The following is a 13234-nucleotide window of genomic DNA, read 5'->3' on the forward strand; positions in this document are numbered from 1 at the left end:
TTCCCTAGCCTTCTGTGGAGGTGTTTCTAACCTGCTGGCTTACTTGACCGAATTACCTACAGCTCTCCATGTTCTTGCTGCTGTCAGTTCTAGCTGGCATGAAAACAGAAACTAGGTACACAGAGCACCTATCCCTGGTTCTCATTTAAATAGCAGAATAGATCTTCTAGGAAAGTGGAAACATTTTGAAGATGAGTTCTTGACTTTCAAAAGCCTTTCTGGAAAAGTGCTCAGGTGACATTAGTCTTTATTCTTATTACAGGATTAAAACCATGAGTGGTTTCCCCTCTTACTTCCAGTCCACTATTATAGCACTTTGTGGCATTCCACAATCGTGTGTCCCGCCTAAAACACAGAAGGCTGTCATCTCCCTTTTCTAGTATCACTTAATAATCCTACATGCAAGAATTCCCTCCTCTTCTTTTGACTCATAAGTCTGAAGTTTATAGAGATGGTAAAGAAAAAAAAAAAATCAATAATCCTTTTCCAGGATTGAAAAAAATATTAAAATTGTCCCTCCACACTTCGTCTTGTACTTCAAAACAAAGCCTTACTCACATAAATCTATCAAAAATATATTTTTTCAAGTAATAAACATATGAGTTCATTTCAATGTATACTCAGCCAAAAAAAGACTATGATTAGAATTCATTATATTATTTACACTTTTAATAGCACTCATTTGGCCAACATAAGATCAGAAAAGATCTCCCTAGGCAATGAATACGGTACTCTGCTCTCACAGGTAGTTATGTCAAATAAATGATTTCACTGATCAGGCACCACACAGCTAAGCAACTTCTGCCCTGGTGGCTAGAAAGCTTTTTCAGGTTTCCAATTTGCATGTATTAACAGCATTGTTGTGCCAAAAGAAGTTTCTTTTTGCCTGAACATCACTTTTTCATCAGCACTGCTTACCTTTCCAATATCTTTATCTTTCCAATCTCTGTAAAACGAGGCAACACATATCCTCTCTGTTTTGCAGGGTTAAGCATGCCAAGTTGTTTTATTTTCCCTTCTGTGGTAAGCCCTCTCTTATCTTGGCCATCTTAGTAGCTTTTCTCTGCATCTAGGTTGGCCTCAATTTATTTTTCTTGGAACACCGATAACCAGCACTGTAGAGGCTTTTAGATGAGGTCTCGCATAACCCTGTATAGCTTTATCACGTATATCATACAGGATATATACAAGCTTGGACTTTTTCTAGGCACGTTACCTACAAGACTCATAGTCCTCTTGAAACCAGTTAAAACATGCAAGCTGTATTCTTCATCTGTTCCCAATAAGTCTCTTAAAGGACAAGAAGATGCCAGGAGTCCTCAAGTTAATTCACAAACTTGCACTTTAATATTTTAAATATTAGCCACTTCTATTTCTCTTGTCCCTAGAGTCATCTAATTTTTCCCATTTGATATTCTTATCCTCCTCTCCATTAACGATGCTGTCTAAACTTGTGTCACCAGAAAGTATCAGCCACCCTCCTGATTCTTTTGTCAACATCATTAATGGAATTATTAAGATTAACAAAGCTGATCTCAAAACTCAATCTCAAAAAAAAATCTATTAGTAACTTCTTTCCATTCCAGTACTTCCATTTTGATGGTCCCCACTGTCTTCTGACTGCTCTCATGCTCTCCTTACCCACTTTCAGTTCTTTTAATGATTCTTATCATATCCAGCTTAATTAATAATTTCCCACAAGGCAATAAATCAAATACAATCAAGATAGAATAGTTCTATTCCATTCCTTGTGTCTAAAAATATCACAGAATTTATCAAAAATGATCCTTTGTTAATCTGAGATAATTTACCCTTGATTAAAAAAGAGATGTGACATTTTATTCTACTTACCTCCATGCTCTCTATTATTCCTTTAAAAAAAAAAAAAAAGCTTTAAAGCTTTCTGAGAGCAGACTGTATTTAGATGCCTAGATCACTTTTGTTATTTCACAGTTGCCTGAAAACACTTCTGCCTTTCCCTAACGTATCCTCTATTGGAATCTTCATGTACCATATCTTTTAGACCCCCTCAACTGAAGATCATCTAGTCTATTACCATGGGTTTCTTCTTCTCCCTGTGCTAATTCTTTAGTATCTTTTCCCATTAGCCACTTAGCCAGTCCCAGTTGCTGCCAGCTGCAACAGGGGTAAAGTGTTAATTTAGTTTTGGGGCTGCATCTAGATCATCTCTCACCTTTACTTTGCCCTTTGTGCACAGTGGCTGCACTACATCTATTTCCTTGCTCTCTGGGTGGCTTGGGCTGCTGGAAACCTTTGAGATCTCATATGCCGCAGATTAAGAGGCAGAGCACTCTTCAAAAACAATTCTGACCACCTGAGTTACTGCAAGATTCATATGAGAGAACTTCCTTTTCTTTTATCAAAGTGAACACAGTTCCTTGCATATAGCTGTGTTTGGTATTTCACAAAGCAGCTCACGTACTTGTTTTGCAAGGCTTGTATTTTTTTAAAAATGTATACTCTTCATTGCAAGTAATAAGGCATACCTCAGCTGAAGGTATTTGAGTGAATTCACAGCCCTTCAGAAGATTTTTACATAGTGTGGAGAAGTCTGTGCAGAAAGGAAAATAAAAAATAAAAAAGCATGAAGCGCCTTGGTGCTGCTATCACAAAGTATTCTGCAGAAAAAAAAAAAAAAGAAAGAAAAAAAAAAACACTTTATGCTGCTTTGCAAGAGTTTTCAAAACGCAAAAAGAACTGTAGTTTTTTTTTCAGTGGTGTCTAGTGACAGGACAAGAGGCAATGGGCACAAACTGAAACATGGGAGGAGTCGGGTTCAGGTCCCATCTGAACATCAAGAAACACTTATTCACAGTGAGGGTGACCAAGCAATGTAATAGGTTGCCCAGAGATGTTGAGATGTTGCGGAGACTTCTTGTAGAAGCAAGAAGCAACAGGAATTCAGTGTGTTCAGGACACAAATCTGCTCCCAAGGCATACAGAGAACACTTGCACAACGTAACCACACTGATCCAATACTCCCTGGAGATACTGAAAAAAAGCCTGGACAGGTCCTGGGCAGCCTGCTCTGGGTGGCCCTGCTTGAGCAGGGAGTCAGACCAGATGGCCTTCAGAGGGCCCTGCCAGCCTCAACCATTCTGTGATTGCAACTGAGATTCACAGTCAAATTAGGCATACCTAAATGCTGCAACCCATGCAGGAAATCTTATGACAAGAGCCGAAGAAGCTACATGAGAAGAGTGGATTAGGCAAGAACCGCACCATACTGAACAAGACACCATTCAACACCTTCCACCACTGCTCTCTAGCATCATTCTTCCCTTGCTTAAACTTAGGTATTTTAACCAGCTGAAAAGAAAATGCATATACTGAAAGTATTACACAAGGTGAAGTCTTCTTAAAGAAATTATTTTTTTTTATTATTTTTTTTCTCATTTACGTTAAAATAATGATGGTTTGCTCTTCTTAAAAAAAACTCCTACAGCTCTTACATGGGATAATTTTAAGGGAGCTGGAACCTGAAATTTGACATGTTATCTTAAGATTTCAAACAATCTTTAAGTGCTGACCTTCCCTGAAATGTAATTTCTCTCCAACGTGAGAGATAAACTATTAAGGGAAAGAACACTGTCTTCCCCAGTTCTAGGCTTTTCTTCTAAACAAAGCTTTTCTCCCAGATAAACAAAGCCCATGATGGATGCAGCTGGAGTGCTTTTCTTCTCCTTCACCTTTCAAATGTGTTTGTTGAATAAATATTTAAAGTGTTCTATTTTGGGAGCGTACAAGTTATCCTCAGTCCTCAAACCCAACACATAGCTAATTAAGACTGTCAGTCAGAAAACAAAAAGAAGTAACAGCAAAATTACCACTTCCTTAAAACCCTATCTGATCTTCACAACAGTGACATTTTGATAATGATGATGACTCCACTTTCACAAAAGAGAGAACTCATTATTTTTGAGATACATATTTCTACATCAATTTCAGAAAGGAAATGAACCTTACAAACAACTATAATTGGAATGCTGTCCTCTGTGCTCTTAATTCTCATCAACAAAAAAATAAAGGTAACGGAGGAATCACACTGCTAAAATATAAAAGACAGCAACTGTCACTTGCCTGATGTGTATCCTCAAGAGAGTTCTGTGAAACATAACAGAAAGCCAAACATTCAATTATATTTACCAGAGATCACCAACTGCCGTCTAAAGTACAACCACCCAAGCAGCCATCTTTCCAAAACAATCCCAACTCCCTCAGCCTGTCTTTGTAGGAGAGGTGCTCCAGCCCTTTGATCATCTTTGTGACCCTCCTCTGGACTAATAGGCCCATGTCCATCTTGTGCTGGGGGCCCCAGAGCTGAACACAGCACTCCATGTGGGGCCACACGAGAGCAGAGCAGAGGGGCAGAATCACCTCCCTCAACCTGCTGGCCATGCTTCCTTTGATTCAGCCCAGGATATGGTTGGCTTTCCGGGCTGCAAGCACACATTGACAGCTCATATCAATCTTCTCATCAATCAACACCCCCAGGTCCTGCTCCTCAGGGCTGCTTTTAATCCGTTCTCCACCCAGTCTGTATTTGTGTTTGGGATTGCTCCAGCTCAGGTGCAGGACCTTACACTTGGCCTTGTTGAACCTCATGAGGTTTGCACAGGCCCACCTCTCAGGCCTGTCCAGGTTCCTCTGGATGGCAGCCCTTCCCTCCTGCGAGTTGACCGCACCACACAGCTTGGTGTCATTGACAAACTTGCTGAGGGCGCACTCAGTTTCACTGTCCATGTCATTAACAAAGATGTTAAGTAGTGCTAGTCCCAATACCAACCCCTGAAGAATACCACTCTTTACTGATCTCCACCTGGACATCAAGCCATCAACCACAACTCTTTAAGTGCGACCATCCATCCAATTCCTTACTCACCAAGTGGTCCATCCATAGAACTCACATCTCTCCAATTTAGAGAAAAGGATATCATGGGGGACAGTGACAAATGCTTTGCACAAGTCCAGGTAGATGATGTCAGTTGTTCTTCCCCTATCCAGCAATGCTGTCACCTCATCTAGAAGGCCTCCAGGTTTGTCAGGCATGATCTGCCCTTAGTGAAACCATGCTGGCTGTCACCAATCTCCTCCTTACTTTCCATGTGCAAAATCTTAAAAGTGTTTACAGGACTGAAGCAATCCATTCATCACTACAAATTTATCTGAGAAGTGTCTAAATGTTAGGAGTCTGTTTTTTATCTAACCTAATTTCTCAATACCTCAGAAATCTATATTCTTCATCTTCCAAGAGCCAACATATTGCACACTCAGCACCTGACATAGTAGCAGCAGCTGCTCGTACACCAGTGATAAGTTTTTCCTTAAGTCATCAGGTCCAGGTACAAAAGTGCCTATTTTGTGACTCCATGTCACACTATGATAAAGGTGTGCACTAATGGCAGCTTTCATGAAGGCAAAACTGCAACATACACCTGGGTATACCAGGTGCTAGATCTGCATCATCCGGAGACTATGCATCTTGAGAGCACCAGAGTCAGTATGAAAACCTAAATCTAAATACAACCTTTCAGAAACTAGGGGCTCCTAATTATTCCATTTCAGGATCAAGCAGATATTAACCAGATTTTGTGGTAAGGGAAGCCTTCCCATTTCTAACACCAGCCTCTTTAGATCTTTCTAGACCAAAATGTATTGTAAAATAAGTAAGCAACAGGAATTCGATGTATTCAGGACATGAGCCTGCTCCCCATGCACACAGAGGTCACTTGCACAATGTAACCACACTGATCCAACCTGTTCTGGAAACGAGTTTAATCTTGCTTGCAATGCAGTCAATTGGTACCTGCACCACGACAGTTTGTCTGGGGCTTTCTGGACATTTGGAATTCCCAGCAGGACTGACAGGAAAAGGCAAAAAGGGAGCAAACAACCCAAAATGACAATCTATGGCAAAAAGCCATAGCTGTGACAGGACTGGTTTTACTTCGCTTTTTCTAGCAACATTTGGAGCCATCATGTTGGTAGGTTACTGCCCATATTCCTCCTTATCTTGATCTTCTCTTTCCCAGTTAATTGCTTAAGCAGCTTTTTCAGGCTAGCTGTGTAAATCAGCTCTCTTTCCCATTTACTAGACTTCACTGTGAGGTACAAACATTTGCTAGCATTTTAGTAAGGAAGATCTATGAAAGCTCACTGGAGCTGCTGAAATTACGTGCCATTAATAGTATTTTACAATAACATAACTTTTTATATATAGCACTGAGGCTAAACATATGGAAATGAAGCACAGCTGTTTCAGTGAGAGACAGCAACTACATCCACTCCATCTCAGCACCGTGGGTAGCCCTACATACTAAACCTAGGAGATCTAGCACCAAAACAGGGATCACAGATTCACAGAATGGCTGAGATTGGACAGGACCTCTGAAGATCATCTAGTCCAACCCCCTTGCCTAGCAGGATCACCTAGAGCACTTTGTGCAGGCTGGCATCCAGGTAGGTTTTGAATATCTCCAGAGAAGGAGACCCCACAACCTCTCTGGGCAACCTGTCCCAGTACTCTGTCATCCTCACAGCACAGAAGTGCCCCCTCATATTCAGCCAGAACCTCCTGTGCTTCAGTTTGTGCCCGTTGCCTCTCGTCCTGTCACTGGGCACAACTGAAAAAGAGACCAGCTCCATCCTCTTGACATCTTCCCCTCAGATATGTATACATATTGATGAGGTCTCCCCTCAGTCTTCTCCTTTGCATGCTAAACAGGCCCAGCTCCCTCAGCCTGTCCTCGTATGACAGGTGCTCCAGTCCCCTAATTGTCTTTGTAGCCCTCCTTTGGACTTGCTCCCTTAGTTCTATGTCCCTCTGGTACTGGGGAGCCCAGCACTGGACACAGTGCTCCAGGTGTGGCCTCAGCAGGGCTGAGCAGAGGGGCAGGATCACCTCCCTCGACCTGCTGGCAACACTCTTCCAATTGCAGCCCAGGATAGCATTGGACACCTCGGCCACAGGGGCACCTTGCTGTCTTGTGGTCACCCTGCTGCCCACCAGGACCCCCAGGTCCCTCTCTGCAGAGCTGCTCTCCAGCAGGTCACCCCCAAACCAGAAGCACAAGCAGACACGCCAGCTGTTAAGAGCGGGCTGTTGCCATAAATCCTGGACAGGAAAGGGAGTGGTGAAGGTGTGCTGGCTCACGAGTCCTACCCCTTTTAGTGCTGCGTGTGTGCATCACTCCCTTAATTACCCCCTGCCCCGCCACCCTCCCACACACACTTCCTCTTGAGAAACCGCTGCTGCGTCTCTGAGGGCAGAGCTGAGGCAACACGCACACACTTGTGTACGGGTGTACAAACACACACGCGTGTGTCAGGCACTTCCAAAACCCAGCCCTCTGCCCCTCGCCTTACGGAGGCGAACAGTGGGGCTCGGCTGTGTGCGGGGAACGAGCCTGGGGCACGTCCCCGCTACCACGAGATGGCGGCGGCGGCGCCACCACAGCCCCGGGGCCGGGAGCGGGCAGGAAGAGGAAGCGGGGCCGGGGCCGGGGCCGGGGCCGGGGCCGGGGCTCCCCCTGCCGGCAGCGTGCGGCGGGGCCGGGGGGCGGAGCGGCGCGGCGGGGGCGGGGGCGGGGGCGCCGCCGCCAGGCCGTGGCCCCGCCGCGGCCGGCCGAGGAGCAGCGGCCGCTGCCGGCGCCGTTCCCCATCCCGCCCCCTTCCCCTGCGCTCCCTCCCCCGCGTCGCGGCCAGGCCCGGCCCGGCCCGGGGCGGCAGGAAGCGGCTCCCATGTCCGCGGTGGCGGCGGCGCGGCGGCTCTGAGCGCCCCCCCCCCTCCCCTTCTCTCCCCGTATCGCCGCCACCACCCCGGGGGCGCCCCCTTCCCTCCGCCGCGGACGCGCGGCCGTAGGCGGCTGCCGGGCTCCGGGGAGGCCGCGGCCTAAGGGGGGGGGTGCGGGAGGGCGCGGGATGCGCCGCGGCGCCGCCGCCGCCGGGGCCTGCGGGGCCTCCGCCCGCCGCCACTGAGGCCCGCGGCCGCCGCGGATGCGGCCTCGTCCCGGCCAGGCCCTCGGCGCCCGGCGCCCCCGCGGAGGGCAGGAGCCGGCGGCGGCGAGGAGCCCCGCGTAGCCCCGGGCCCTGCTCCCCCCCCTCGGCCTGCCCCGGGCTCTCGTCCCCCCAGGTGCCAGAGGAGGGATGTCCGCTGCCGCCTCGTCCGCTGAGATGATTGAAACCCCCCCGGTGCTCAACTTCGAGGAGATCGACTACAAGGAGATCGAGGTGGAAGAGGTGAGTGGCGGGCAGCGCGGCCTCGCCCCCCGCCGCGGCCTCGGGGAGGGACCGGCCCCGAGCGGAGCCGGGCGCTCACGGCCGCCCTCCCGGCGCCCTCCCGCAGCGGGGGAGCCCCGCTGGGAACCGGGGGGCTCCCCCCGGGCCCCCAAGCGGAGAACAAAGCGGGCTGGGTGCCGGGGAGCCCCCACGCGGGAGCGGGGACGGGAAAGTTTCGCCTCCCGTGGTGGGATGGGTGGTGAGATTGGTTGTCAAAGGCTTGCACGGGAGGGAACTGCGAGCCCTGGTGTGCCCCGGGAATCCTTGTTTCAGTGCGTCTCTGCTGTCGCCTCCTTCCTGCCACCGACCTGAATCGTTGTGTATTTAGTCATCGTCCCAGTGTTAACTATCGCCCAAGTTTATAGCTCTGATGGCAGTCAGGACACACATCTATCCTTTATTATTATTATTTTTTTTTTTTTTTTGACACACACTAATGATGTTGCACTCATGGATCTATAACACTTCATCTGTGACTGGTGCCTGTTACCCAGGAAGTGGCATTCAGTGTAACATAGTTGGAAGCGAGCATTTCTTCCTCACCGGTAGGGAGTTTCACAGTGAGATTACTGCCTTGAATTCTCTGGGTAAAGTACAGAATTTCTTACGGTCTTTTTTGTCTTCCTGGATTTCCCGTGAAGCTTACATACTTTACCAAAAAGCTTAGTACGCGTATACTGTAGCAGTGTTTAAATCACAGACACACACACACAAAATATTTCTGCTGGATTTTTCTCCTCTGGTGACATCTCTACTGGCATGAAGCTGCTTCATGCAGATCCGTACTGAATTTGATCGCACAAGTTCATAGAGGCTGGTCCCAAACAGATATTGAAGACTGCTTTGTGTGTTTATTTGCCAATTAACGTCTATCTCTTTCAGTAATAATTCCCCTTTTGTTCACAGAGTCCTTATGTGGGAGTAAATTTAGCTTCTTATAGTAGCTTTTATGGGTATAACAACCATTAAAGTGCTTTGGTCATAATTATCGGACTGGACTCGCATAGCCTGGGAGGGTTCATAGAACATAAAATCTGTGGTATTTAATAGTACATCAGAACGCTTTTTGCTGTATTCAGGTAGCGTCATGGTGCCTTCAGCTTCCACCAAAGCAGGCACTGGAAGCTTTCAGAAGATATTATCTTACAAAATGTTGCCTTTTCTTCTTTGTATGGATATGGCAATGGTGGTGATTTTTTGACTCTGTCTAATCTCTCCTCTTCCCTTTATGCATTTAACTGTTGTAAAATGAGAGAATTTTATGGTGTTTGGGAATTGGAAATATTTTTGCGTTTGATAATGTACTGACATTTTTGCAACACTTGCTAATGGACAGGGATCAAATCGCATTCTTCAGGAGAAGTGGCTTTCCTCACCCACAGAAGAAAATAAAGTTCATAGGAATTTAACCATCATAAAAAGGTGCCCAGTGATGGCTCATAAAAGTGAGTAGCACATACACTCCACACACAGCACTTTGAACGAAAAAAACACTCGATGATCTTGAGTTCTCTTCCAACCTAGAAATTCTGTAACACTATACAAATTTTTTATCCTCACAGCACCCTTGGGAAGACTGTCAGCAAGGACCGTATTGCCTTTTTGCACATAGAAAATGTGGACTTGCAAAGCAAGTAATTGGCGTACCTAGAATTTGTCATTCTAAAGCTTAATGTCCAGAGCATGACTGTGCCATACATGCCTGCCTAGCACCTGCGGAGACAGGAATGTATGCACAAAAATGTATGTATAGATAATGCCTAAGCACTAATTTGGGCCTTATTTAGTGTGATGGCTGTGTTGTCCTCAAAGTAGTATCTGTGTTGGAGATGACAAATCTCATGTAATATGAGCAAGGAAGCTTTGATGAATTGTCCTCTTCATGAGGAAAGCTGATGACAGCTGTTGTAGCATTTTGAGTTATGCTTTATGTACCTGTTCTACCCGATATTATTATTAGGCAATGGGGCTACCATAGTGCTGAACAGTCTAAATGTCATTGTGCAGTAAAAGAATTAAGATTTACCTTATGGTAAAACAGGTGAATTGGGAACCGTGCTTAGACCTAGCTTTCCTCAACTGTGGTTGTTAACCTCTTATTCGTAGTACAGTTTCAGAGCAGATAGACAACTTGCAATCATAAAACATACCCTGTTGCTGAAAGTTGTCTGTGCTCACTGCAGATTCAGAAGTTTTCAAGCATTTTGAATTGGCTGTAAGGTTTCAAAAGGGTCAAGTTTTAATGGTAAACTTCAGATTTTTCAAAATGGAGTGTCAACAGATCTGCAGTGGAAACTCAAATGAATGCTTGTATAATCATAGCTTTGCTGTTGTATTATCAAGGCTGTCTTGTCAGCAGATAGCAGTTCCACGCTGCCACTGGTTTATTAATAGATATTGAAGTTCTGGAATACTTGCAGGCACTGAGTCCTTGCTAATAAATGTGAGATCTATAAGTGCACTTTCATTTAGGTTTAGCTGAACTCTGCTGGAGGATATCAAGAATATACCATGTTATGTTTTAGTTACCGTGTATATGGCTGTATAGTGCAGCTATCTTGCACTGTTACTTCCTGTAAGTCAAGCATATCTCCAGCTTCAGGCTGCCTTTTCATTTTTTAAAGTGCATGGACTGAAGTAAAATGTGGAGATAATTATGAATGAGTTGGAGTCAAGTCAAGATTGATGTGCTGAGGGGAGTGTGTTCAAAACTAGAAGGGGAAAAACAACTTAAAAATTGGGTTCAACAGAAACGTTCCCTACTTTACCATGCCTAATTTTGACCGTGTGACTGCCTTCTAAGTTTTCATGTACTGGACCAACAAATCACTAGAAACCGGATAAGTAAAACTAAGAAACCAGATAAGTAATACTTAAGAATTTATCTGAAAACTTAATGTAATTGAAATCAAGGTAATAATGAAAGGCCAAATAAGTCTACTTAAAAATCTTTTACTTAAGTCTAGCCTAAGTATTGCTTGCTGTTCTTCTCAGAGGAGCTTTCACATCTAAGCAACAGACAGACTTTGGTTTGAGTTGTTCTAGCAACCTGCTCCCTGCCACTCTTTCCTGAAAATCCACAGCCCTTCTCCATCATGTAACTCGAGAACAGTCCCATACATGACCAAAACGCAGACCTCTTCATCACATGATGTGTGTGCGCCTTAGATTGCACAGCCAAGAGATGCACGTCTGGTCTTGTATGCTGTGGCCCTGCCCAGTTGCTGCTTGATGTAGGCAGGTTGAAAACCAGTGCCTCGTTTGCCAAGTTGCAAGTTCCAAGTGTCAGAGTATGCAATTTACTTGAAAACTGTTGTTTAATGCTCTCCTGATATACTATGATACACGTTGAAGTTTGTACTCAGCAATCTGTTTGAACAGCAGTTAATTCTACGGGGATTTAGGGGAATGTTTTCTTTAAGATGAAAAAGTAAGCTTTCTAAATATTTATTTCAGGAAACTTACTTAAGGTGCCAGCAACTAAGGAGATGCAATTTTTAGTCGGTTCACCTACGTTAGGTGTTTTTGAAGCAGTTGAATAATTTCATCAACTGTGTGAGAAGTGTGCTGAAATTTATGTATGTGTTCCTTGAAGTTATGGAGCAGAGAAGTTCAGAGGCAAATATATGAGGAATTCAGTGAGATAAATGTGTTTTGCTCTTTGCTTTTCTTTAGAGTAAACTTTAAATGAAATGCGGTGACCAGTTATGTCCCTTGCTCTACAAGACAACACTGGATTGTGTAAACATCTGCTGAACATGGAATTGTTACTACCTCTGTGTAAGACTTCATCTTTTTTAGATGCAGTCCTCCATGGATTGTATCTATAGTTGTAGAATACCTATTCTGAAAATCTGTGCAGGTGGAAGGAGTGTTGACAAGAACTGCACTGAGATCTGAATTATACATCTGGTGTATATCTGAATAATATTCTGACCTGGGTACAAAAGGCTTGGTTCTAAGGAGCTAGGGGTGGTAATTGGGAATCCATCTGAAGTTAAGCACGTCTGCAACTTCTCAGCCTTTTTCAGAAAGCAAGCCTCTAAGGTGCAATCCTGGCCATCCAGAAGCAAAGGCAAAAACTGATGGTGAAAGCACAAGCATGAATTTCTGTGATTTAGTCTAAGTACATTTATGATTTAATTAAAATCATCGTTTAAATTTTGTTTAGTTATACCAGTGAAAGATTCTCTTAATTCATCTACATGAAAAACTAGCTGAAGTGTAGAGTGTGAATTTATAGCAGTAGTTACACAACATCAATTTCATGTGGATGAAATTTAGCTTGCAGTAAAACGTTCGCAAATCAGTAACAGTCTAGTTAAACCATTAATGTAAGACTTTACATCTATTTCAACACGTAGAAATATGTTCGATCAATCAATTTGCGTCCCCTAAAATATACTGATATTTCCCTCTCATAAGAACGCCTGAGAAAGAAAACTCGCAGGCTCTTGGATGCCAGTGGTGAAAGCAAGACACGTATTTATGAGATAATAACCAAGTTCCATGTCTGATGTGGCACCTAAGGTCACAAGTGAATGACAGTGTAACTGCTACCAGAAATAGGGGAGGAGGAAGGCCTTTCCCAGCAGAATAAATCTGAAATAATAAAACAAACTTAGTGTGACCTTTATGTATCCCAGCTGGTGGATTCCAGTAGTGCTTTACCAACTGTAGGATGATTATTTGTTTTTCAAAGACCAATAGTTTTAGACTGTGCCGGGCCAGCAAGCCAAACTCATATTGGAGCCCCTTACCTTGAGTGCCTCGTTATCCAGCAATTTGTGTCTAAACCTAAAAAGAACCTCCTGTCTGGGCTGCTGTAATGGAACAAACTGATACATACAAGAACATCAGACAAATCTGTTGTTAATATGGTTAAATTACTGTTAATTAAACTGAGTTCAGTTCTTGAGACAGCCTTGTAAAAGGC

At 44.6% G+C, this 13234-nt stretch overlaps 1 protein-coding gene across 4 annotated transcripts in view; it reads left to right on the forward strand.

Annotated features, from left to right (window-relative positions):
- The first annotated feature begins 7604 nt into the window (after positions 1–7604).
- The window catches only part of MAP3K7 (mitogen-activated protein kinase kinase kinase 7), a 51104-nt gene continuing 45474 nt past the window's right edge, over positions 7605–13234 (forward strand). For 2 of the 4 annotated variants that reach the window (XM_068677930.1, XM_068677931.1), the window contains exon 1: positions 7605–8259. In XM_068677930.1, coding sequence (XP_068534031.1) covers positions 8167–8259 — 93 coding nt within the window. In that variant the 5' untranslated portion in view covers positions 7605–8166. The remainder of the gene's footprint in view (positions 8260–13234) is intronic. The other 2 variants (XM_068677932.1, XM_068677933.1) reach the window with 1 other exon arrangement.

This window comes from Anas acuta, chromosome 3 (genome assembly GCF_963932015.1).
Source record: "Anas acuta chromosome 3, bAnaAcu1.1, whole genome shotgun sequence".
In the NCBI taxonomy this organism is placed as follows: Eukaryota; Metazoa; Chordata; class Aves; order Anseriformes; family Anatidae; genus Anas; species Anas acuta.